General features: G+C 28.3%; 2 protein-coding genes and 1 long non-coding RNA gene across 3 annotated transcripts; 1 reads left to right on the top strand and 2 right to left on the bottom strand.

The window, feature by feature from the left end:
- Positions 1-2,253: 2,253 nt before the first annotated feature.
- On the bottom strand, positions 2,254-14,298 carry LOC112726943 (uncharacterized). Its single transcript, XR_003165490.3, has 3 exons — positions 13,576-14,298; positions 10,743-10,775; positions 2,254-2,399 (listed from the first exon to the last, which is right to left on the bottom strand). It is a non-coding gene; the product is annotated as an uncharacterized lncRNA (long non-coding RNA).
- Positions 4,037-5,996, top strand: LOC112726942 (uncharacterized). Its single transcript, XM_025776517.3, has 4 exons — positions 4,037-4,214; positions 4,716-4,873; positions 5,026-5,103; positions 5,727-5,996. The coding sequence occupies exons 1-4, from the start codon at positions 4,139-4,141 to the stop codon at positions 5,859-5,861; spliced, it is 447 nt and encodes a 148-aa protein (XP_025632302.1). The 5' UTR covers positions 4,037-4,138; the 3' UTR covers positions 5,862-5,996.
- A 4,304-nt stretch (positions 14,299-18,602) lies between the features above and the next one.
- On the bottom strand, positions 18,603-25,284 carry LOC112726941 (pentatricopeptide repeat-containing protein At3g63370, chloroplastic-like). Its single transcript, XM_025776516.3, has 4 exons — positions 21,907-25,284; positions 20,641-20,753; positions 20,495-20,523; positions 18,603-18,796 (listed from the first exon to the last, which is right to left on the bottom strand). The coding sequence occupies exon 1, from the start codon at positions 25,151-25,153 to the stop codon at positions 22,217-22,219; it is 2,937 nt and encodes a 978-aa protein (XP_025632301.1). The 5' UTR covers positions 25,154-25,284; the 3' UTR covers positions 18,603-18,796; positions 20,495-20,523; positions 20,641-20,753; positions 21,907-22,216.
- Positions 25,285-27,112: the final 1,828 nt, after the last annotated feature.

Here is a 27,112-nt window from a genome sequence, read left to right as displayed (position 1 = left end):
TTTTTATTTAAATGATTGTATCAAATAATTGTTAAAATTTTAGTCTTTTGAAATTTTCTCTTTGAACTATACAACAACAATGTGCACTTTAATATATTATGGAGTTTGCTAATTTCTTTAAATTTAAACCAAGAATATTTTTATAATTCAAAAAAAGTCTAAAAGGTTAAAATTTTAAAATAATTACTATATTTATTTTGTCAAATTAAAAAAAATACAAATAAATATAACAAGGCAAACAAATTATTCATTATAACTAGCAAATAAATATAACAACGCAATAAAAATATTCATCAGAGTTATACTTTTAAAAAAAAAAAAAAGTGTTATACAAAAAAAAATCATTCATAAAACCTTTTCTTTGAATGCCAATGTATAGACTACAAATAAAGAATGTAGGCCTACAAATCATGCTTGCTTGCCTTAATTATAAGAGACCCATTTGCTGTTATAAAATATTTTGGGTCACAATACAAACACACATAAATACTATATGGCTGCAATACTAACCACAAGTTAGGAATCTTATCAATGGGTCCTTAAAGAACCACAAAATTCTTTTTCCACCATAGACAAATCCTTGTATTAACTTCTCTTTAGTGTCAACAATTTACAAAACATAAGTTATCAAATGTTATGTAACTTTAATCTTACATATAATTAGTGTAATATTTATTATACCTTCTTTTGTTATTATTTTTGTTACAAGAATGTCACCTATAATAGTGTAATTTAATTTAAATTTATTAAAAAATATTAATATGGTCCAGCATGAAATTGGTATTTTTTGAGGTGAGCATGGAATTAGCAGTTTTTTTTTTGGTCAAGATGGAATTAGCAGTTGAAGTGGGAAAGGAAGACATTTGAATCAAATTTGCATTACAATGTGTGGAAGAAAGTGTGGTCAATCAAGTTGGGCCATAACGAACCCAATTCATTATGGCACATTGCCATCTAACACTGAAAGTTCAGTGCACTCTTGTCACTTGCTATATGGACCAGGCCTGCCTAAAATGTTTGCTTTCTGGGAACCTACCAACATTCACACAAGGTAACCAAGTTGGGTTGGTCTAGTTATTAGTTTATTAAACAAGTGATGTCAAAAATTCGAATTTCGCTTTGTGTATATAATAATTTATTGGCTAATGACAAACCCTTATAAAACTTAATATCGTAACGGATTAGTTCTTGATTTGCCGGACTGAAAAATACCGTGGATAACAAAAAAAAAAAAAAAAAAAAACATTCACACAGGGTAATCATTGGCTCCGGATAGAAGCTATATGAATGTTTCAAATGTTAATGCGTTTTAGAATGTGAACGCTTTGCACGCATAGCCTAGTGTAATAGATACATTTGGATTCGAGACTTGACTGAGATTAGAGATCGTCTAATTCATCTTTCTGATAAAAAAAAAATGCTAATACATTTTAAAAATAAAGTAGAAAGTGTAGTATTTTTAAGAAAATAATATGTTATTAGAGATAATAAATAAGTTAGTAGGCTTTCGATTTTACCTAACAAAAATAATTAGCAATTAACATTTATTTAATTAATAAATAATATAATATTCTTTACTTAATAAAAAATATTTAAGGATAAACCATATTTTGCATCTAGTAAAAAAAAATGCAATTAACGTCAACAAGAACTAATCATGAGGTGCATAGCCGGGGAATTTAAAAAAAAGACAAAAATTACTTAAAAAGAACTAATTCACAATTCTTGTTTATTTAATATTTACTATATTCTTCTATCGTCAATCAAATCAATTATTAAAATTAATTATTAATAAAAAATACATATTAAAATATAAAATATATATTAAAAATAAATTAAATTATACAACATAAATATAAGATAATTGATTTAATAATTAATTTTTAATATGTAAATAGTATTTTAATGTAGATAAATCGAAAGCAATTGCTCTAATATTTTTTTTCCTGAAATTATAAAATAAATTATCATTTTCTTATATATTATTTTATAAAATAACTGGTTACTAAAAATATTTGTACGTATAACAGTATCGTATCATATAATAAATATATTTCTCCATAAAAAAAAATATAATAAATATATTTTACACATTTTTATTATATAAAATAATTATACATTTAATCAATTTAAAGCATACTTAAAGTTGGGACAAAAATACGTTTTTGAAACATGGATTTACACGAGTATTTCTCAGGTTTAATAATCCCATCAAAATGAAAATGATACGAGCGATAAATTAATTATTTAGAATTTAACTCAAAACATAATATTTTATTATCAAATAAAAGATGTACAAAAAATGATAGACGATAATATATAAATAAAAAAGAGTAATTTATTGTTTAATTTTTATCGGGTATAATACCGGAATAAATATTGTAGCTACCCTCAGAGACCTGCAGAGAGAAAGAACACAAATTAATTACTCCAAACCACACTAATGGAATTTTCAACAAGTTATGAACCAGGAAAAAAAAAAGCAAAATCTATCTTCGACTTGAAAACTTTGTTTTTTTGGTCAACAACTTATAACGTAGCTGAAATAACAAAAGTGTCAACCATTTGGGGTTAAGGTTAGAATAGAATGCACGTGTTCAAATATGACAGTTGTTGGTTAATTTTTACTAAATTTTTGAGTGTTCTGAAATGTCCTATAATTCAAAGTTTAATGTTTAATTCAACAAATGCACGGATAGAAAAGTGTTAATAAATGATATAAGAGCTAAAGGTTTTTTTTAGTTTCCATTATTCTAGATTATCTATTACCTACTCCATTTGTTTCCAATTACAATTAATGTGTGTTTGTTTTGGTAGGTCAATGAAAGTAACCTATGCCTAAATAAATGTTTAATTTAGTTTATGCATAAGAATTAGGAAAATCATTTTAAATATATTAGATAATTCAGTTAATTATACAAAAGAAGTGCACTTTTTGTTTTTGACGTTGGAGTGACAATGGCATTTTTTTAAAATGTGGACTGATAAAGTATTATTTTTAAATATGGAACAGTTAATTAGTGAAGTGGAAATTAGACCATCCAATTTGTAAGAGGTACAAAAATTGAATCGAGAGATTTTTGTTAAAAAAAATAAAAAATTTTGAAGTACAAAAATCGAACCTTTCAATTTATGTACATTTCACACTTTTGAAAAATACAAAAAATTATAAGTTAGAATATATCACTACTTTTACTTTCATAGCAAAAAAAAAAAAAAAAAACCCGCAAAAGTGTCGCATTTATTTATTAAAATTTTTATATTTGTCTTCTCTTTCTATTTATTCTTTTTGCTCTAGTATTTAACAAGATTACTAGTATAAAAAATTATGTTGCATAGCTTTTTCAAATAAAAAATGCTCACTCAACATAAAAATTAAGTCATAAAATTAATTGTCATATATTTTCATACATGTTATTTGACAAAGTAATGAATTGTTAGAATAATTAAATATTTTATAACATAATAATCAATACTGTAATGATAGAATAAACATATGTTAATTTATAGCAATATAATCATTTTTCTTATAAATACCAAATATGTATTTTTATAATAGGTTAATAGGTAATTAAATTTTTGTGTCCACGTAACATAATTAATTTGAACTAGACACTTATTTACGATAATCATCACAAATTTCAAAAATAGACACTTATTTAGAAAGAAAAAAGGGTATTAAATTGTATCGGTAAACTTTGTTCAAAGAAGTAAAAGCAATAGAAAAGAAAATTAAAAGACTAACAAACGATTTAATGTTTTAGATACATAGGAATAATGAAATCCAATATAATTGAAAGTTTTCAACGATTTAATAGAGGACTCAAGACTTGTGGATTCTGGAAGTTTTCTCCACTTTGATTTATGATTTCTCCATCATGAGCGTGTGTTGACAGTTTGACTAATCAATGAATTGAAGGAACAAAGAGAAAAATAAAAAATAAAAATAAAAATAAAAATTTCCCCTTTCAGCTATAAAAGCACAAAGGACTGAAGGAGACAAAGAAAACAGCATCATAAGACATAAGACAAACATTTTTTCTCTCTCACCCCAACAACCAATTCATACTATTAGAGAATTTTCAAGCTACTATATATATACACTTCAGTTTTTGTACCTTCAACAACAAGAATTTAAATGGCAACTTCATTAACACAAGATCAGATTGCTAAATTTCGGGAAGCTTTTTCTGTAATTGACAAGGACTCTGATGGTGAGTTCTTTTGTGCATTTTAATTAGAGTTTAATTTTGATGCACGAATAGTGTAAAGCATTTTATACAGTCGCGCAATCACAACCGTTCTTTTGGATGACCATTCACGCAGTTAATGTAAAAGGTAGTTATTTTTACTAATATGGCGTTATGTGATTGGATATACGTGTAAAATAATTTTACACTGACAGTGCATCAAAATTAAATTCTTTTAATTATAGTATTTCTTAACCATCACCTTCGAATTCGATTCTTCCTAAAAGATAAAAATAGAGTTTGCTTATTTGATAAGGTTGTCTATTTTATATGTCTCTACAGTATAGATTAGTCATTAGGCTTTCGGCTTAGTGAAACAAACCAACAAAATTATATTAAATGTTTACATTTATTGTTTAATATGCACCAATTATATATGTTCTTATTAATTAATTATCATGTTTGCCTTTATTTATGATTCAATTTTATGCTGACATTATTCTTATTAATTGGTGTCTTATATAGGATTCATTACTTTGGAAGAGCTTATAGCAATTTTACAACAATTAGATGGAAATTCAACAAAAGAAGAAGTCCAAGAAATGATTAGTGAAGCTGATATTGATGGAAATGGGATAATAAATTTTGAAGAGTTCTTAACTTTTATGGGAAGGAAAATCAAGGTTAGAAAAACTATATACATGGAGGAATTGCTTATTAATTAGGCCACCAAGTTTGAACTTTGAGCATTTTCTTCTCCTTTTTTTTTTAAATAAAAATATTTGAAGTATTTGCTTGAGATTAATAATGATGTTATTGTCAATTATTGTAACAGGAAAATCAGGCTGAGGAGTTAAAAGATGCATTTAAAGTGTTTGATAGAAATAATGATGGATACATATCAGCCACTGAGGTAAAAAATAATGTGCCATGTATTGCTGATCAATTTGTAATGGAATTTCTTTTTAATGTAAAAATCTTACACACTAAATATTGTTAGTGAAAATTTAATCCAATAGCATACTATGTCTTTTAAATATTTCTCTTCTGTAATAGCAAACAATATAAGGTAGCATTTGTTTTTAAAAATGGAGAATGAGATTAGAGGACTAGAATTTAGTATTGTGTTCACTGTTCAGTGATTAGATCTAAAATTAAAATTTTAATATTGAGACACAAAATTTCAGTCTCTTCAGTATTTTTAAAAAGTAGAAATACAGGAAATTAAAATTTTTTAGGAAAGAGACTGAAACTTTAATAATATTTTTTAAAAAAAATATCCTCATTTAACATTTCAAATTTCAGATTTATCCTCAATCTTCATATTTATCTTAAACTAAACATAATATTAAAATATAACTCAATTTAATACTTTTTATATCAAATATAGTACAAAAACGTAATTTAGTTTCTGTCTCCTAATTTCAGTCTCTTTTTCAAATATAATCTAAAGGACATTTTTTTTTCAATTCTAACTTATGAATTAACCATGACTAGAAAGAGCTAATTTTATTTATTTATTTTATGTATTTTTAGCTGAGACAAGTGATGATGAAAATGGGAGAGAGGCTAACAGATGAAGAAGCTGAAGAAATGATAAGAGAGGCAGATTTGGATGGTGATGGTCAAGTCAGCTATGAAGAATTTGCAAGAATGATGTTGCTCAATTGATCTCACATTAATTTAAATAATGAGGCCATTAACATGCATTATTAATTTAATTTATTTTGTATTTAGTCTAATCATTTTCATTTTCATTTGTATAATTTTTATGACTTATTCAAGGCTGAACATAACATGTTTTTGTTACACTACATAAGGAAAATACTATACACGTGAGTTGGAGACTTTCACCTAAGTCAAAGATAATGTAAAGTCAACCTAGTTTGGTCTTTGGTGATGTAACTTAGCTTGGTGAGATTAAGGTCAAAGACTTTGATTTATTTGTCTTTGAATACGTAAAACTAACCTTCATATATACTTAACCTTATTTATAGTCTTCATCTAACAAAGTTGCTTCCTTTTATTTCAATTCACCTCTTCCACTTATAAAAGAATCCAAAATACTTAGGTGAACCCAAATTTTATAGGTAATTATGTGAAATTATATGTATAAAAGGGTAAAATATATTTTTTATTCTTAAAATTTGTTAAAAATTTTAAAAATATTCATAAATTTTATTTTGTTTTAATTTTGTTCAAAAAGTATTCAATTTGCATAAAATATATTTCTAATGATTAATTTTTTAAAAAATTTAGGACCAATTCACCAATAATTTTACAAGAACACAACTATCAGCACATATAAACCAGATATAGTTGTCATGTATTATTATTAGATTAGTTCTAAATTTTCTGAAAATTTAGTTGTCAGAAGTATATTTGATACAAATTAAAAATTTTTGAAACAAAATTGAAATAAAATAAAACTTAAAGGAGGAGGAGGAGGAGGAAAAGAAGGAGATAAATGTGGTGGTGGTGACGATGACGATAATGAAAAAAGATGAAGAAAAAGGAGAAGGAGAAGGAGAAGAAGAAGCAGGATGAGGAGGAGAAAAGAAGACGAAGTCTGACAGCGTAAACTAAATGACTTGGATGAACTTGAATGTAAAATTACTTGAGTGTGTAGTGAAACTCCAAACTTAAAGAACAAAAAATATATTTTTTCTTATATAAAAAATTAAAAAAATTGAGAATTCTAAACTATTCTCGTAATTCTAAATAAATAGAAGTTTATACTTTTGTTATTTTTCTGTTAGTAACATATTACCATTAAAATGAGATTTGACAAATTTTACCTCACATACTATATACTAGCAATTAATTAGCAATGACATGTTCGAATGACTAACTTGAACCAAATGAGTTTGACAAGGGTGGATGGGTGAGATTTATTTACTTTTTGGTATTTAAGGGTGAGAATCTTCAAGTCATGTGATATTGTGAAGGATATGGAAAAAGAATTTGAGTAAAAAAATATAGATATAAGTTAAAAGTGATCAACAAATTAAATTAAATTAAATTAATATTATATTATATAACTATGTCTCTTAAAACAAAGGTAAATGCATAACTAAACCAAAGTATCTCAAAATTACATGAATTTTTTGAAATAAAAATCGTTGCGTTAAAGTCTCATATACATATCTATATAAATCGAATTAACCTAATTCGAATTAGTTTTTTAGTAGTAAATCAAATTGACATAAAACATAGTGCATACTAGTAAATCGAATTTGAATTGACCTAATTCGATTTACTAGTGAACATCCCATATGTAGTTCGTTAATCAAATCAGTTTAATTCGATTTAATACTGATATAGATTATTGACATTTACTAAATAAGTTAATTGTTTATTTATTCTATATTAACTTTAAAACATATATCAATAAGGAAATACTTTTCATTTGAATTCAAGTAAAATATCAAAAAAAATAAAAATAAATAAGAATAGAAATCTAATTTTTGTGTCAAATTTTAGAAAATCTATATTTTTATAAACTTATTTTTTATAAACCTATAAAGTTAAAACAGAATATTAAACGATTTCTAAAAATTTATTAAAAATTATCTTTTAACTCATTAGCATTTAAAGAATTATTACCGAAATTTTTGATGTTAAAAAAATTAATATAAAGTATAGCCCTCCAAAATAGTATAGGAGTTAAAACTTAACATTATAAAATAACTAACTATATTTAATCGAAAATATTTGACAACAAAAAATTAGACAAAAAATGAATCATTAATTATTACTAAAATGAATCATTCTTGTATTTCGAGTGGAGTAAAATATTAATAAAAAATGTTTGGTAACAAAAGATTAGATAAAAGAAAAGTTAGAAATTATGGGGAGTGCAATATTAATAACATAAGAAAAAAACAAGCCAATGAGCTATAGTTCAAATAGCATAGTTTCTCTATACTCATTTAAGAAATTGCGAGTCTCCCTATCTCCGATTAAACAAAAAGGCATAAGGAAAAATGAAGTAACTGCATATACAGTTCTCTAACTCAAGGTTCTGAAAACCAGACCGAACCGACCGTTCAACCGGGTTAACCAGGAACTGGTCAGTTGGCCGGTCTGGTCCACGTACAAAACCATCTTACAAAAAACCTATTAAAAAATTGGCTGAACCAGTGGTTAACAGATGAACCGGACGAACCGGCCGAATTTTTTAAAGGTCCGGTTTTGTTTTCTTACTAAAAAACGGCGTCGTTTTTTACGCCAAAAAAAAAAGAGAACAAAATGCACTTTCACTGACCCAGTCCCAAATCAACCCTAACGCGTAACCCACTAACCCTCTCCCTTCTGAAATCATTTTCTTTCTCTCCCAGCCGTCTCCAACCCAGCACTGCAATCTCCCTCTCCGTCGTCGTCCCCACCCCACCCCTTTCTCTCTGACTCTCTGTGTGACGCCAACCCAACCCTAAATCTCTTTCCACCCGCCGCTTGCTCCGGTCGCTGAAAACCCACTGCCCCTCTCATCCAGCAGTAGTAGTAGCCAGAAGCCGTCGCCGAACTCTTCTCCTCAGCCAGAGGGTAGGTGCCATCGCCGCCAGCAGTTGAGTTTCATTCCTTTTTCGCCGCCTGTTTCGTTCCTCCGTCGTCTGAACTCCGAAACTTCCGCGGTCGACGTCGTCTGCTCGTTTGGTTGTCGAAAGTTTCTCTGTCAATGTCGTCTGCTCGTCTGTTCTGCACTTCTGCCACCGTGAGTTTTAATGGTTTTTCAATTAATTTTTTTGTTTATTAACTATATGAATTGTTGGTTGCTGGAGTGAGGAATTTAGTCCACTAATTTGAATTCAGTTAATTTTTTGTATTTGGTTAATTATATGAATTGATGCAGTTCTTTTGCTTTTCCGTAATCTATTTTTATGAGTTTTGTCCACTGATTTGAATTGAGTTGATTTTTTTATTTGGTTAATCATTCTGTAATTCTGAATTTTACTGAATATAATTTGGATATAAGTTTAAGTTTGGATTCTGAATTTTGAATGCTATATAGAATTTTGATATAATTTGGATTCTAAATTGTTGTAATTATTGTAATGACTGGTGTATGTAATTCTACCATTAAAAGTGCATTAGTAACAATGACATGCATTGTTGAAGTATTAGGATGGAATGGTGTTCTAGATAGAATGAGTACACATTCTTGCATTACTCTAAGTAGGGCTGGCAATTCATATCCTACCCGCGGGTACCCAACCCGGTCCAACCCGTTTGGGTAGGATAGGCTACCCAACCCGCTGCGGATAGGGTAGGGTACGGTTCGGGTATGTCTGCGGGTAGGGTAGGGTACGGGTTTAGGGTGTACCCTATCTGCACCTTATATATAACACATATTTTATTAAAAAATAAGTATATAGTGAAGTAAGTGAGAGTTGAACCCACAACTTTCCTTATGTAATAACTTACAATAAGTGAACAACCACTAATCTAATTAGTTAATTTAGTAATTTAAAATATTAGTTTTTTATTTTTTATGTTATTAATATGTATAAAATTTGAAATGATTGAATTTTATATTTACTTTGAAAAAATTTGATATTTCTGCGGATAGAATAGGGTAGGATTTAGAACTTTAGGGTGCGGGTAGGGTTGAGAAATTCTCAACCCGCGGATAGGGTTAGGGTAGAGTCCAAACCCTACCCTACCCTACCCATTGTCAGCCCTAACTCTAAGTGTTATTAAATAATAGTAACTAAAGAAAGCAGATAATTTGAATTTGTTGAAATCTGAAAAAGCAATTTATTGTGTTTTGATTTTTTTTAGTCGTAAAATTTTATATTTGAAACTGTTTATGAATTTTTATTTTAATAATAATTATGAATAATTTATTGTATTAAATTGTTAAATTTTAAATTTTATTAGTTTAGAAATTATTGAATTTAAATATTTAAAATTATATATTAAATTTTTTAAATAATTTTACTGTATATTTAATTAAACCGATTCAACCACGATTCGACCTCGATTGAACCATTAAACCATTAAACAAGTTACTCAACCAATTTAATGACCGATCCGGTTCTCACAACCTTGCTCTAACTTGAATTGCCAATGCAAAGATTATTCTAGAATTTAGACTTTAACTTAATCCTTTTCAAAGGTTTAACATTTTTCTAAAACTCAACCTACTCATATAGTATACACCACCTTCAACCCAAACTTTGTCTAAGCCCTTATATTTTTCAATTTTCACTCGACCTTACATACCCCTATCCACAAAAAAAAAAAAAAAAAAAACAATTATTTTTAATAAAATATAATATTTAGTTATGGATATATACTTAAATAAATCTCTAAAATTTTATTACATTAAAGTTTTTAAATTTCATAAAAATAAAATCTATAAATCTTTGTGTCACACTTCTAAAATTTTTTTAAAAATAAAAATATTTAATGCAAAATTTTTTAAAAATATATTTATATTTTTTAATTATTTTATATTTCTAAGAATGATAAAGAAAGAGACAAAACTAGTATCCGCAATAAGAGACTAAAATGGTAATTTACCAATTGAGAGGCTAAATGATGACTTACCAACTATCCATGGAGACAGAGATTAAACCCCCTCTGCGAATTAAACAGAAACGAAAACAGCAATAAGTACCCATTTTATAGAAATTCCCTGGATTTTTAAATATGTAAAATTACTAAAGCGTCTTTTTTTTTTTGTGACTGAAAAAAAAAACAACAAAAAAAAAAAACAAAAAACTGTTTAAAAAAAACAGCCCCGCTAAATATTATTTTTAAACTATTACTAAAGTACCTTTAAAATTAACTTATGTGTTATTATGTTAAAAGTTATTTTTAAGTTAATTTTTAAATGGTTACTTTTATAATAAATACATTATGAATTTTGTGTGTGTAAATTAAATTATGATAAATTGTGTTCGATTTATACTTAATTGAGTTGGATTAAATTGAATTATGGTAATTTGACTTATTATATTATGTTATTTTTTTAATTTTTAAAATATATTCATAGATACTATCATATAGTTCCTAATTATATTTCATATGATATATGATAGATTAAGTTGTATAATATACTAATATGAATCTAACCCTGTGCATTCTACAAATGTGATAAACTTAAGAGTCAAGTAAGAAGTAACAAAAATCGTAGATGACGATTTGTATAAAAAAAAAAAATCGTGTTTCATAATTTTATAAATTACAATTTTTTTAAATTTAAAAAATTATCATTTTTCAGATTTTATCCTATTTAAAATCGTGAAAAAAATTTTTTTTGGTTATTTTTAATTTTTTATCTTATTTAAAATCGCTACTCACAATTTTTATTTATTCTAAACACTTCTATTATATCAAAGTCGTAATATTTATAGTCAGCAAAAAAAAAAACATTAGTCACAAAAAAAAAAGTCGTAATATTAACAAAATTTACCTAAAAAAAATTAGCTCAATATATCCACAATCCCTAAGAAGATAACTAAATGGAGACTCGTGACAAAAATAATACCCATTATCATCTCTACATATTTAATAAAAGTATTAATAAAATAAAAAATACAAATTAAATTTATATTAAAATTAAAAATAATAAAATCATAATCAAATTCATATTAAAATTACAGATAACATAATTATTAATTCATTAAGTACTTATTTACACTAAAATCAACTATTATATATGTATTTATACGTTAATAACTAATTTTGATGTACAAATAATATTTTTTTTGTTGTAAATCGAATCAGCATACAAGAGAAGTTGTGTCATAAATACAGCAGCCAAATGAAAACCCAATGAATTAATTACTTTCATATTTAAATTTATCGATTTGTACTGCCTATGTACTATGACATTACTTCCTATCACCATTATTAATTCATTCTTAAATTTTGAACTGCTAGTTGAATTTCTTTAGACCATAATAAAATTAGACTAAGGCAAGAGCATTGCAATTTAAATAAAAGAGAATTTGTAAGAATTAATTGACGTTTAATTTATAAAACAAAGTAAGGTACTTCCAATAAAATTAACTTTTATCATTCAATATTCTCTTTTTTCCTAATAAATATATACAAATATAATAAATAAAATATAATGCCAGAAATTAAATTTTGTCATAATATAAGAAACAATTTGGGATCATGTGATTATCTAGTCTCAGATGATGAGTGATGAAACCGGCAAGGATAAGAAACAAACACCATATGCTATAAATAGATAAATAAATAATGAATATTTAGCAAAAAACTAAAATAAAAACATACACCAAAATAAATTAAAGAACATAGAAAAAACCTCTCTCTATTGAAGGTTACATGAATAGCAAAATACACACTCTATCATTATCATTTTTTGGTAGATGAAGCAAACTAAACTTTCTATTATATGATGCAAGCCTCACATCTCTTATCCTTTTAAGTTTTATCTGTATCATACATTCACACATGTTCAGATAATATCTACCAAAAAATGCATATAGCCATATCTTATCATATACATAATATAATTATTCTCCAGCAAGAACAATCATTTTCAGAATGACAATACCAATAAAAGAATATTTCTCTAGGCAATGTTCTCTCTCTCTCTCTCTCTCTATATATATATATGAAAATAAGATTATATATTCATTTGTATTTCTAAGATCCTTATTATCATCATTGAGATCAAGAAAAAAAATAATTGGTGCATATAAGGCATAAATATAACACTAATTTATAGTGTTGCACTTCAAGATCTTTCAACATTCCATTCAACAAACAGTTACACACTATTTTAATCTTCACTTTAGATAAAAAAATGCATTGAATCAAACATAATGCATTTAATCTTATTGTGCTGTGTTCATTGGCATTTTATGCAGCCCAGAAGAAACATTTCAAAAATGTTCATGCTACATATTTAACACAATAATTTCATTTTAGAGCATGTTGACACCATATCTAAAAATATTATGTACAAACTAATTACATTCTAGTGTATTCAAGAAATAAAACTAGGCAGAATCTGAACAAGTGGATCAAGATTTGTGTGGTTAAAGAAATAAGAAGAAAACAAAGAAGAAAGCTACTTCAAATGTATATGGTGTTGTTAGCAAATCAAAATATAAAGTTAGGAACAGGGAATCATTGCAATCTATGGATATAACATAAAAATACATGTACTTTCATTTATATATATATTATCTCCCATTTTGGCAAGCAATAATAGTTTGCACTGAAAACACAAAGGAAAGATCAAAAGAATATATGCAAAGGTAACAACAGAAAACCAAGTAAAAGGGGAAAAAGAAACTATTATTGGTATACACAATAGAATCTTAGACTAAAAGAATATACTATGCTAACACAGTGAAAAAAATATATATATATTATTGTTATATAGTCATAACTATACCTTGATCATCATCACCTTGCTTGTAGTGTTGAAATGAATAAATGAATAAGATTTTGATTGGTTTGGTCTCCAAATAGGAAGGAGTGAGGCTGGCACAGCATGACCTAGTAAAGGTTAATAATTTGTACTAATAATCTTTGTTAATAGCTTTCACTAACCAAAGCTAGATCATGCTGGCAGCTTCACTTTTTCCCTTGTGATCTTTATTATTTACTTAGTTTCATCAATCCCTCATAATTATTTGAGAAGAAGGGTCAAGAAAGATAAAAACTTTGAAGGTGAGTAAAGGAGAAAATAGGGAATATGAATTAAGGGATACCCTAAACCTAAAGGGCTAAATGGGCACATGAAGAACTCAACTTGAAGCCACAAAGGTAAACCTAAGAACTAAGAAGGAATATATATAGAGAGAGAAAGAGAGAGAAAGAATGGGACAAATGTGAAAGATCAATAGAAAATGTGATCATGGCTATATGGAGTTTCCCTTCAATAGTGGTAAACTATGAAAACAAAAAATAAATTAAAGGGAAAAAATTGAACACACCCATACAGCTAAGAAAGTTAGAAATGAACAGCTGAGAAGGCATGATGATCATGATGATGCTAAGCTTAAGCTAAGACACTAGCTAGTTAGATTAGGGTTAGGGTTAGGGTTTTTAGTGTTAGGGTCAGAACTGAGAGTAAATCAGATATGATAAAAGAGAAGCAGCTACTTACTAAGCTAAGCTAGGGTGGCATGCCACTCATGAACCTAAACCCTATCTATATCTCATGCTTCTCACTCACCACTTACTTTTCCATAATAAATCTTTATTTTTTATTTTCTATGATTAGGATATATAAAAAACTCATTTTAGTATGAATATGTTTTAATCATTATGGTGGTTATAATATTTTTAAAATTTAAATAATATTTTTATTATTAGTAACATTTTTTAAAATTAAAAGTGTTATTAAAATATAAAAAATATCATTTTAATTTTAATAATACTTTATAATTACTGTAGTCATGATAAATATAAACATATTAAAATTTATTTATATAAAATTATTTTAAATAATAATAATATTAATAATAGAATCTTGGATAGTAGAGAATAACTAGAGCATATAAAAGAAAATATTAGCAAACTTGTAATTTTTTTATTATTAATAATATAATGTATTTGACTATTAATATATGTTTAGATATATTAGATTTTTAATACACCAAAATTTTAAAAATAACAAATATTATAAGAAGTCAAATTATACATATTAAAAGTTTAAAGTATATAGTACTCAAAAATCAAAATTAAGAGAATAAATTATATTTTTTTTCCATCACTATATTAACTTAATTGAAAATAAACTAAATTTATGTTAGTGAATCACAACATTTTCTAGTAAATTTATCATTAACAATAAATATTAAAAAATAACACACATGACAGCATCAGCACGAAATAGATCATGGATGAATCTTAACTAACATGGCTCTATTGCTTTGTGTTATTAACATATATAAGAACATTTATAGATTTCATTTTTAACTTTTAAGATTAATATTATTTGTATTTTTAGTCAGTTTATTCTCATCTTTTATTTATCATTAGTTAGTGTTGGAAAAGTAAGAGAGAATAATAGAAAAAATATTTGTGTGTATTTAAGTTGTGTAAAATAATACAATATAGAATTAAGAGAATCGATATAATAAAAATATAATATTTTATAATAAATATTTAAATGTACTAAATAATTTTAATAAATGTTAATTGATCCTAATATATTCCAACAGTTAGAATGTAATAAGAACTTTTATTAATTGGATCTCAAAATTCATCCAATATTAACAATAAAAAATTGAAGATTTTACTAACAAAAAAAATTTAAAACTACTCTTTGAAAAATATAAAAAAGAAATTTTTTTATTATTAAAAATGTTTAAGTTATATTTTTATAATATTAAACACACAAGAAACCTTAGTAGTGGTTTTAATCAATTACGAATTAAGATAGTTATACTAATGTCAAAAAGAAATATGTATTTTAAATTTATTATGTGAGGTGAGGTCTACCCCTGCCTTTTAAAAAAATTATGCACTTAATTCATTCCTGCACTATAAATTCAGCATTAATCTAAATTTTTTAAATAAAAATAAAAGCATTGTAAAAAAAATATCATTCTCATTTTTAAAAATATTTTAACATAATAAATAAATAAAAAATACTTTTATATTGTTATATTCAAATATAATTAATAAATAAAAAATATTTCTACACAAAATATGTAAATATTAAATTATTTTATTTTTAGAATATTTTTTTTAAAAAATTACTTAAATTTATATTTTAAAAATTCATCCGAATGTCTCCTAAATAAATTTTAACTTTTATTGGGGAAATTATTATGTAGTTGATTCATTCATTCATTCCTGCACTGTTGAAGGTTGTAGGAAGGGACAAAAAGGCACAGCCCCTACAATTATTGGGTTCCGAAACAAAAGAAGATGACTTTGGTTTTTAGAATTTCTATGCAAAAGAAAATTCAGGCTGGCTTTGGATGTATATGGCCCTCTCTCTCTAATCTCTATATATGTGTGTTTGATCAACCTCACTTGTCAATTCATGTTTCCAGTTACTTCAATTCAATGTAACATTTTCCCACCTTCTCAGCAATCGAGAAAATTAATTCAAATAAAAAATTAAATTGAATGGAGTTAGCACTTAGCACCACCAACCATATTCATAACACATATCCTTTCACTTTCTTTCCTCTTTCTACCCTCTTCATTCAAAACTTCTTAATATCTTCTTAAAATATATTTATTTGTGTCTTTGAAAACAAAATAAATCTTATTCTTTGTATCAATTCAACAAAAATCAATATAATACAAAAATTTATACCTAACATACAAATTTATTGATATAATAAAAGAAATATTTTACACACAATCTAAAAAATTTTGCTACATAATTCAAAAATTATTTATACTACTGCTGTTTTTTGATAATTTTTTATTTTTATCTAATAATTTTGTGTTAAATTGTAATAATATTTGAGATCTTAAATATATTTTGACGATTGAGTATAATATTTTAGCTTATGTGATTTTTACAAAATTTTGTATTAATTATCACAAAATTTATATATTGTACACTAAAATTATCAAAATTTTTGTATTTAGTAATTTGTTAAATATATATATATATATATATATATATATATATAAAGAAAATGATCACAACAATGATAATGATAATGATGATAATAAAAGAGGAGAAAAAATAATAAAAAAATAAAACTAAAAAAGAAGGTGAAGGAGATAAAAAAAATGTAAAAAAAAAAAAAGGAAAAAGACGAAAAAATAAACAAAAAGAAAAAGAAACGTAGATAAAAAGACTAAAAAAAACGTCACAAACTTAATTGAACTTAATTATAAAAAAAATTTGGTTGTATAACAATTTTGCAAAATAAATAACTTTTAATAATTATATTAAAAAAACTAAGAATGAGTGTCTTTAGTTTCGGAGAATTGTATTTCTTATTATTTGAAATGAAAATTTACCTTGAAGAAAAAAGTAATTTTTATATTTTAATTGAAAGTATCTTAAAGATATTGATTAAGAATGTAAAGTAAAAAAAATTTAATTTATTATTAAGTATTCAGTAAATTAAAAATATTAAAAAAATTATACTTTCGATTAGAATCTTTTAAAGTACTAAAATTTTTTTATACTTTCTATTACAATCGTTTATTTATAATATTTTTAATTGATATTCTTAAAACATTTATTATAAAGATTCTTTCTATATACAAAGTACATTTAATCTTCATCATTATTATCATCGTTATCATCTTCACAGTGCCAATTCCTGAATTCAGCCGTTGGATTTGGACCCTAGCTAGCCCTATAGTCAACGAGACAACGAAAGCATTTTCCATTCATATTCCTTTAACCCAGTACATCTTGATTTTCTTTTTATGCATAATCTTTTAAGATTTAACTACCTGATATTTTAAAAATATATTTTAAGAGTAGTATAATAAGTTTAAAATATCTTATATATTTAATACATTAAAAATATGAAAAATTACCTTTTTAATTATTTTAACAAAATATTTTTTATAATCATCTTAAAATATATTTTTAAAGTAAAATTTAACAAGATCCAACTTTTTACTAGGGAAAATCTTTTAGAAGTAGTCTAGTCTAATCAGATAAGGATTACTTGTTAAAAGAAATTTCTATAAAGTTTACTTTTTCTTTTATAAAAATGTGTACATCTTAAATTTAATTATTATATATTTATGTATAAATATATTATTTAATTTATTTTTAATATATATTTTATATAAATAATTAATTGAATGACTAATTTTTTATTTGTTTTTTAAGATAGTGTTTGAAAAAAAGATAAAAATTAAGAGTCTGAGACTCACAGAAATTGAAATAAGTTTTAGTATTATATTTAGTGTAAAATAGACTGAAATAAGAACAAAATTCTAATTTAATTTGTACAAAGAGTGAAGTTGAAATTAATTAATTGAAATAGAAATATTTTAAGTATAAAATATTATTAAAATTTTAATTTCTATTTCCAAAAATTTTAATCTCTTGTATCTCCATTTTTTAGAAGTACTGAAATTTTGAGAATAAAGACTAAAATTTTAATACCAATTTCTGAGCCAACAAACATGATATTAAATCTTAATTTTTCAGTCTCTGTCCCAATATCTCAAAACAACCGCTACTTAAAATACTTCTTATAAAGAACTAAATCATGGTAAAATTTTTATAACTTTTTTTATTCTATTTTTAATATTTATTTCACTAAAATATTACTAGAAACATTATTTCAAAACACTTTTGGCAACATTGTATCATGTTCACAAGGTGATATCTTTTTTGACTTGAGATGTCTATATTAACACCACAGATAGGAATACATATAGCTTGTAAGTTTTATACAAAAATTAGATGGGATAATTTTGCAATACAATTCACATCATCATATTGTATGAAATGATTTAATAGTAGAAAGAGAACAAAAAATGAGTATAATTTACCGTTATAAAATTTGGTCACGGACAGACATTCGTAAATGTGAGAAAAGGTTTGATATTTATGATGATATCCCACTGAGGGATCTCTGCATGCGTTGTAAAATTTGGACAGCTAAGTTCTGTGATTTCTGATTCTGATTCAAACCTCTCTGTCTCTGTATAGCCTCATAGACCTGTAACGTATGGACAATCCAATTAATTATCCAGTTGGCTTTCTTCCATATGCCTATTCTTTTTTTCATCTTTCAAATTAATTTAATTTGCTTTTTAAATTATATTCTGTCACTTAGTTTAGTTAGTCTATTCATAATAAGCAATATGCTATATGCACTACAAATCAAATACTAAATTGAATATATAAAAAGAAACATTAAATTAAATTAGAATTAGGATTTTAAGAATATTTGGACTTGGAAGCTTTAGTCCGTCCTTGTATTTTATTTATATCTAGACTCCTTTCCTTTATTTAATAGTGTATTATTTTGTGCTCCTTAGTGTTACACAGCTATGTAACTATGAAAGATAAAAGTACAACTAGTCTGGTCAGCATTGTAAATGTAAAGAGCAAAGTTCTGAAGATTAAACTGGTGACCAAACTCGTAAGGATAAAAGTTTAAAAGTTTAAAAATTTAATTAAGGTTCAACTAGAATTGAATTTGATATAATAAAATGATATATTTATATATAAAATATATAATTTTTTAAAAAATATATTTTTATTTTATTATTTTAAATTAGTTAACCACTATAAAATCAAACTGATTTGGCCAATTAATTAATTGTTTAATTAATTTTCCAACCGATTCATTACGGATTAATTTTTATTTTGAACCAAATTGATTGGGTGACCAATTTTTTATTAACTGGATCAATTTTCAATTTTCTGTCCGGAGATATGGATAGAACTTCAAAATTTATTCCAGAGAAATTTTAATTTAGCACTTAGGTGTTTACACCTCAAAAGGGCAAAAGCATATGAGCCCATATGCCGTGTGACTATGTAAGATTCCCTTTTTTTTTAAAAAAAAAAAAAATCTGATCTCTAATAATTTTTGCATAAGATAATCCTATTTATTATTATTTTTATTTTTTATCACATTTAAAATTTCAAATTATGTAATTAAAAAATAGCAACTGATGGGTGGAGGGAGGGAAAGGAGGGTATATAAAATATAAATAAGAATTTTTTAATTAAAATAAAAAATAATATATTTCTACATAACTACATTTTAAATTATAGTTTAAAGAATAAAATGTTATCACAAGAAAGCTTATCATAAACTAAAAAAAAAAATAATTGAGTGAACAACTTATGAAAAATCTGATATGATCAAGACATTAGTCATATAGTGGAGTATGCTGCTAAATTTATTTGGTACATTATGCTCTGTACGTTGATGCTCTTTGTTTATTTGCTTTTGTTTTACCCTTCATTCTCATATTCATATGTATTCCTTTGTACCATAACTACCTCTACCTGAGACTTCATGTAAAGTGGCCCCATAGTTGGCCCTTTTGTTCAGTCTATTAATACAAAAATAATATACTTGAGGAAAAGAAAAATTTTCAATAATATATAAAGTACCCCTATTGTTTGCCTAAAAAATTTGGATGTAATATTTGTACCAGAGTTCAAAAAAAAAAAAAAGAAAAAGGGAGAAAATTTTTCTGTGTGATTTCTATATTCATTTCCTACGTTTCTTTTTTATTTTTTTAAGATTTTCTAAAGGTAAAATTGAAATTATTGATGATATAAAGTCTTTTTCTTTATTTCTATTTTTTCTTGTTTTTCTTACCAAATATTGAAAATACAAGAAATGGAAAGAAACCAAATAACAATAAAATAGAAACTACATTTTTATTTTGCTTACCTTTATTGAAAGTACTATATTGTATTGTCCTGTGAAATGTGAAATAAAAAACAAGCACATAATGAGAAGCAATTCCATTGCAATGAAGTTGCTGGACTATTTGAGGAAAGGATCATAAAATCAGAGTTCAAAAATTGGTTGCATACCATAACATTCAAGCTCTATTTGGTGTGACAGGTTCTTACATGCCCTTTGGAAGGTTGAGGAAAAGGATCACTGGTCCCCATATCAGAGTTTCCTTGCAAATGGTGATTTCAATCTGTGTGACAGACATTAAGATAAAGTTTAGGACCACTTTCAAAATGCAACATAACAAAATGTAATAGTTTATCACTGAACACATCTTCAATAAATTGTTTGCATATAGGACAAGAGCAATAGAAATTAAATAGGATTTACTGTTACATTAAATAACCAGTGAATTAAAAATTGTGTGCTTGGTAACAGGTTGAGCACAGTTAGTATTGAATATGGGGAGGGGCCGGCCGGCCGGGTTGGGCGGGGCCGGGTGGGAGTGGAAAAGTGATTTTTCAGCTTTTGTTTGCCTTTGGTTGCTCACTCACATCTTCTAAAATTGATTGTGAGAAGTGATCATAATCAACTTTACAAGAACAACTAACATAGATTATGTTCAGTCAATTATGCAGAATTAATTTTACCTAGAATCAAACAACACACAACCCTTTAATCTAATGTTCTTTCTTTTAAGCATTTTTTATTTGAACACAACCTTTTTGTTTACCACAATCCTTTTAGTCAGGTTGAATTAAAACCAAGTTTGTGTGCATGATAAATTAGGACTAATAGGACTAACATGTTGAATTAAAACAGCACAAAACCTTTAATCTAATCTTTTTAGTCAATATGAATTGGTTCTCTAAGTTCATTCTTCCATCTATTCGTATACCCAGCAAAACATGCTTCCTTTCACAAATAGGACTAATATAATAGAAGAAATCAGGATTGTACATCATTATAAATTCATAACATGATTCTCTAAAAAGTTCCTACTATACTCCCTTTCTTCCCTTTTTTCTCTCATTTTTAAATTTGGTATTCTATCAAGATACATACATTGATCCAATCATACATCAAATTTTCAGTAACAAAATAAGAGAGAACAAAGGGAGTACTTTATAAATAACAAGTACAATAAATTCTCTTTCAGCAAATAAATTTATGCCCTGCTCACTATTCAATTTTTTTAGTTTCATAAACAAATTGAGTTGAGGCATAGTGCATCTTTCTTAACGGATATACCAAAGGAATGAGAGATCTTGATATATAACTCAACAAAAAGAAATCTATTAGTAGTTTTAGCTAGGAGTTACAGATTCATGAAAAAAATATTCCAAGCAATAAAAATGAATATAGGGAATGTGATTGAACATAAAAAAATTAAACAGACTTACATCTGTGGACTTTGTTTTCTGCACTACTATTTGAAGCAAGGACAGCAATCTCTTGCAAGTGAAGTTCTTACTTCAACATCTCAGCTGGTTCTTGTCCAATGTCCACTTACAACAAGCCAATAAACAGGAAGACAATTTACCGTTTTCTGCATGGCTTTCATATAATTCCAAACGACTAACTCGGCGCAATTTAGCATGAAATTCTGTAACTGTCTGGACCCAACCACAGGTGCCCGTCATCATTTTTATCTATCCAGTACCAATTCTGAAAGAGTAGTGTCCTGTAATACGTTTCAACATATAATCGAATTTACCAGAAATCTCGGCATGAGCATAGTCCTCTTTCAAAATGATGAAACCTGTTGGCATCCCTTACAACAAGGGGTCGTTGACAGATTTCAGATGCTATCTTAAAGAATGTATGACAATCATCACAGATACGAAGATTCTTTGTGATCCGAATAGGAGTACCATTTGGGGTAACAAGTAGACCATAACTAAGTGCTAATCTTTCACTGTGTTGATACAGCATCTGAGTTTTCTCTTCCTCACTAACATTGTGGAATACGAACTTAGTTTGAGCCCTGTAGCCTCCTTTTTCCTCTAAAAGTTTAGTAATCTGAGCTAGTTTTAGATAAATTTCATCGGATTTTGGGTGAGACTTGTCTCTTGCCATGAAGGTGTGGATCTTATTTTCAGCCTCAATCCAACTGCATCCAGGTTTCTTTTTCAATCCACTTCCTTTCATTCTCAATCTCACTTCTTCTACATCATTCCATCTTCCATCAGCTGCAAAGATGTTTGATATCAGTACATAATTTCCGGAATTGTCCATATCCGATTGTAAGAGATTCTTTGCAGCAAGCTCTCCTAATTCTTTATTAGAATGAATACGGCAAGCACCAAGAAGAGAGCACCAAACTTCAGAAGAAGGTGGGACAGGCAAGTTTCTCACAAATTCGTAAGCCTCTTCTAGCGAATTGGAACGGCCGAGGAGATCAACCAGACAAGCATAATGCTCTTGCCAGGGCTCTAACAGATATTCATGTTTCATCACATCAAAAAACTTCTTACCTTCAGCTATCAACCCTGAATGGCTGCACGCATGTAATAAAGCCAAGAAGGTTATATGATCAGGAATAACATTTTCATCAATCATTTTCTTGAACAAATTAATGGCCTCATTTCCATGTCCATGCATTCCACTTGCACTAATCATAGAAGTCCATAAAATTAGGTCTCTGTTCTTTACAGAATTAAATATCTTTATTGAGTTCTCCACAGTTCCACAGCAAGCATACATGTCCACTAAGGAGCTAGCAATGGCTCCCTCCAGAACAAAATCTTTCCTAATAAGAAATCCATGAATCTCCTTCCCTTTATTCAATGAAGATAAACTAGCAGCTGCAGAAAGTGCACTGATGAGAGCAATGGAATCAGGTTGAATATTAGTTTCATTTAGAGAGTAGAAAATCTCAAGAGCCTCAGTCGAATGTCCATTACGAATGCAACAAGTAATCATACTTGTCCAAGACACAATATCTTTGGGTTCAATAGATTCAAAGACGCGTCGTGCGTAATCTATGTGCCCAACCTCTCCATATACATTGACAATGGCATTTTCCAGCAAAATATCAGCTAAACCACTTTTCAAAACATAACCATGAATTTCTTTGATTAAGTTTTTGGATTTCAAACCACTACAAGCCAACAAAATACTTCCAATCATCATGGGATCAGCGTTCACCCCTTCTAACTGAACCTTCCGAAACAAATTTAAAGCTTCAAGATGACATTCATTCTGAGCATAGCCAGCAATAATTGTTGTCCAAGAAATCAAGTCTTTTTCAGGCACACTTTCAAAAGCCCGGTTCATATATTTCACATAAGAACACTTAGCATACATATCTATCAAGGTGTTCCCTATCTGTATATCAGAATCCATTCCATTTCTTATTGCATACGCATGAACTTCCATGCCATTCAACAAATTCCCTGATCGACCTGATGCAGCAATCATACTTAGCACTGACACCTGGTCAGGTTTTTTACCAGAATTCTGCATACCCCGGAAGTGGTTTAGAGCATCAGTATATAAATCATTTTGGACAAGACCAGAGAGCAGTGTATTCCAAGATATATTATCCTTGAAATGCATGTTTTTAAATACTCTTTCAGCATCCTCCATCTTCCCACATTTTGAATACATAGCAATTAAAGCATTGGCAACAAAGACATCAGAATAATGGTTAGCTTTCAAGATAACAGCATGAATCTCCCTGCCAAGTTTAACAAAGAATGGATTTTCACAGGCTTGAAGTGCTGCAACAAAAGTGTATGTATTACTAGCAACTCCAACCTCCTGCATTCTTCTATATAGTGATAATGCCTCTAAGGACCTACCTTCAGATACATGTGCTGAAATAACAGAATTCCATGAAACGGGGTCATCTTTATCCTCCATATTACGAAACAAAGTTCTAGCACCTTCGAGATCACCACACTTTGCATACATAGCAATAAGCGCATTACACACAAACACAAATGTACCAAATCCACACTTGAGAGCAAAGCCATGAATCTCATCCCCAAAATCGCGATCAGTGAGAGCACCACACGCTTTAAGCACACAAGGGAAAGTGAAAGCATCAGGCTCCACTCCAAGAACTCTCATCTCTCTATACAATTCAAGCGCCTTAACATGGTTCCCACTTGACACATAGGCACCTAACATAGCATTCCATGTGAAAACAGTTCTATCAGGCATTCTATCAAACACCTTCTCTGCATCAGAAAAGAAGCCACATTTCCCATACATATGCACAAGCTTTGTACCAAGGAACACAGAACCACACAACCCACAAATTTTAACCAAAAAGGCATGCACCTGTTGCCCTTGTAGCACAGCTTTTTCACTGCCACAAAGCTCAAGGACCATGGAAAAGGCCTCAGGGTGACTGAACTGGAATGAGAATGGATGAGTGAGAAAGAGGGTCATCAAGGATTGAAAAGCTTCTTTGAGAGTTGTGCGTTTGAAAGTGTGGCTCAGTGTAAGAGAAGAAGGGGTGGTGAGAGAAATGGATTTGGGAGAAGAGAAGTTTGGGATCACGGTAGCAACATGGTTCAGGCGGGGATTTTCACGAAAGGAGCGGTGGAAGTTGGAAGAGAGAAGGGTTGAAGTGGCCATGGTGGTGGTAAGGGTACAGGGGAGTAGGTGCAGTGCGCTGCACCTGAACAAAGGTCTCATGCAATACTTACAACAACGTAGTACGTGGTTGTGTGAAAGTTAAAGACTCCACTTTTTGCTAGAAGCGCATCCATCATGGTACAAACCAACGCTAGCTTTAGTTATAAACTTATAATAAACAAGTTATTCTCAAAGAAGACATTTTGGACAAAATCAAGAATTTAATTCTCATGAGTTTAATTTCTGATGTTCTACGTAATAGTCCAATCACATATCTTATTTTAGATAATTCACATAATAAATATAAAAAATAATTATTTTTTATTAACCTAATATTATATAACAAAGTATATATGTAAAACTGAATGCACGAACTGATCTTATATTTGTTTGGACGTCATTAAATTTTTGGTGACTGAACATAACACAAAGAAAAAACATCTAAGAGAAAGAGTAGTACTCTTCTCTAATAATAATGTCTAAATTATTAGGGGGCTGTAACCACTCTAGATACACCTGCTTGTTTAAAGCAGCAGTCTTAGTCATTAAATCAGTCGCTCTGTTTGTTGTACGCTGGATGAGCAGTAAAGTAGCTGTCCAATTGCGCTAAAGCATCTCTTTGATTTTGTCAAGCAGATCCGAGTCATTCGTAATCATGCTGGTTGTGCCTCGCGAAACAAGAAGAAACGCATCAAGATTATCAGTTTCACATATGACCTCTTTACACTCGCAATCCCAAACCATAACAAGCCCTCTCCAAATAGCATGAAGCTCACAAGAGAGAACACTAGAAAGAGGTATACTGGCAGAACAACCTTTCATCCAAATTCCCATGCTGTCTCTAATAATACATCCAGAGCCAGCTAATTGCCCATTTTCAAAAACGCTTGCATCGCAGTTCACTTTACAGACATTCATTGGAGGTGGTTCCCAGTTATATTGAAAAGAGGAAGGAATAATATGTTTTTGGTTGGTAACAACCTTAGAGAAATCACGAGCAGCATGTTGAACTAAGTGAATAATTTTCTCCTTACTCCATGGATCATCTTGATGGAAGATGCCATTGTTCCTATCCCTCCAAATCCACCAAAAGGCCGCTGCAAAGAGAAACTCATTTTTGTTGAGGTTAGAACGAATCCAAGACACAAAATTCAAACTAGAGTCCTCAACGGTCATTCCCAAATTTAATCTAATCCAAATCTGATAAGTTTTTTGGCAAGTCCTAAAGCAGTGGTTAATATCCTCTAGAGCAAGATAACATCGCTGACAAAAATCAGAAGTAGCAAGACCTCTTTGAAACAGGTAACTAGCTGTGGGAACTCCGTTGTTGAGACAAAGCCAGAGCAGACACTTTATCTTCTCCGGTATTCTCAAGCGCCAAAGCCAAAGCCAATTTTCATTATCGTTCCAGCCAAATTTCTTCTTCAATAGCCATTCATACCCACTTTTAGTCGAGTAGGTGAGAGTATTTGAGTTTGTCCAAAACCAACCTGTTTTATCTCCTGCCTGCTTGATAGGATCAAAGAGCATCAAATCAAGTTTAACTTCTTCCGGAATCATTGTGCAAAGAATATCCCACCGCCAATGTCCATGGTACCAGACATCTTCTAGTTTCAAGTGAGAATCAGAGATGTGTACAAAATGAACCAAAGGAGCTAGCGTTCCACATGGTCGCCAAGCATGATACCAAAAGGATTGAGACATCCTGCCTGTACACCAATCAAAACCATCACGAAACTTTTCTATTGTCTTATAAATCGCTCGCCAAGTGCTTGAAACATTATTAGAAAAATTGGGTGAAAAGCAAGACCTCCTAGATAAATATTTTGCCAACATAATTCTTACCCAAAGCTTATTATTATTATGCAGTAATTGCCAAACAAGCTTTCCTAATAAAGCAAAATTTACACACTGGGTATCTCTAATTCCCAAGCCTCCATATTTTCTTGGAGTGACAACTTTTCTCCACTTGACATAATTTAAGCAACGCTCCCCTACCTTTCCTTTCCACAAGAATTG

The sequence above is a fragment of the Arachis hypogaea genome, chromosome 12 (assembly GCF_003086295.3).
Source record: "Arachis hypogaea cultivar Tifrunner chromosome 12, arahy.Tifrunner.gnm2.J5K5, whole genome shotgun sequence".
Lineage (NCBI taxonomy): Eukaryota > Viridiplantae > Streptophyta > Magnoliopsida > Fabales > Fabaceae > Arachis > Arachis hypogaea.
Note: the sequence above shows the minus strand (reverse complement) of the source record. Positions and strands in the feature narration are given on the sequence as shown.

Excerpts from the sequence above, each read along its gene's own strand:
- LOC112726942 (XM_025776517.3), top strand. The coding sequence starts at position 4,139 with ATGGCAACTTCATTAACACAAGATCAGATTGCTAAATTTCGGGAAGCT. Across the intron at positions 4,215-4,715 it reads AATTGACAAGGACTCTGATG|GATTCATTACTTTGGAAGAG; the intron begins GTGAGTTCTTTT and ends TGTCTTATATAG. Across the intron at positions 5,104-5,726 it reads GATACATATCAGCCACTGAG|CTGAGACAAGTGATGATGAA; the intron begins GTAAAAAATAAT and ends ATGTATTTTTAG.
- LOC112726941 (XM_025776516.3), bottom strand. The coding sequence starts at position 25,153 with ATGAGACCTTTGTTCAGGTGCAGCGCACTGCACCTACTCCCCTGTACC.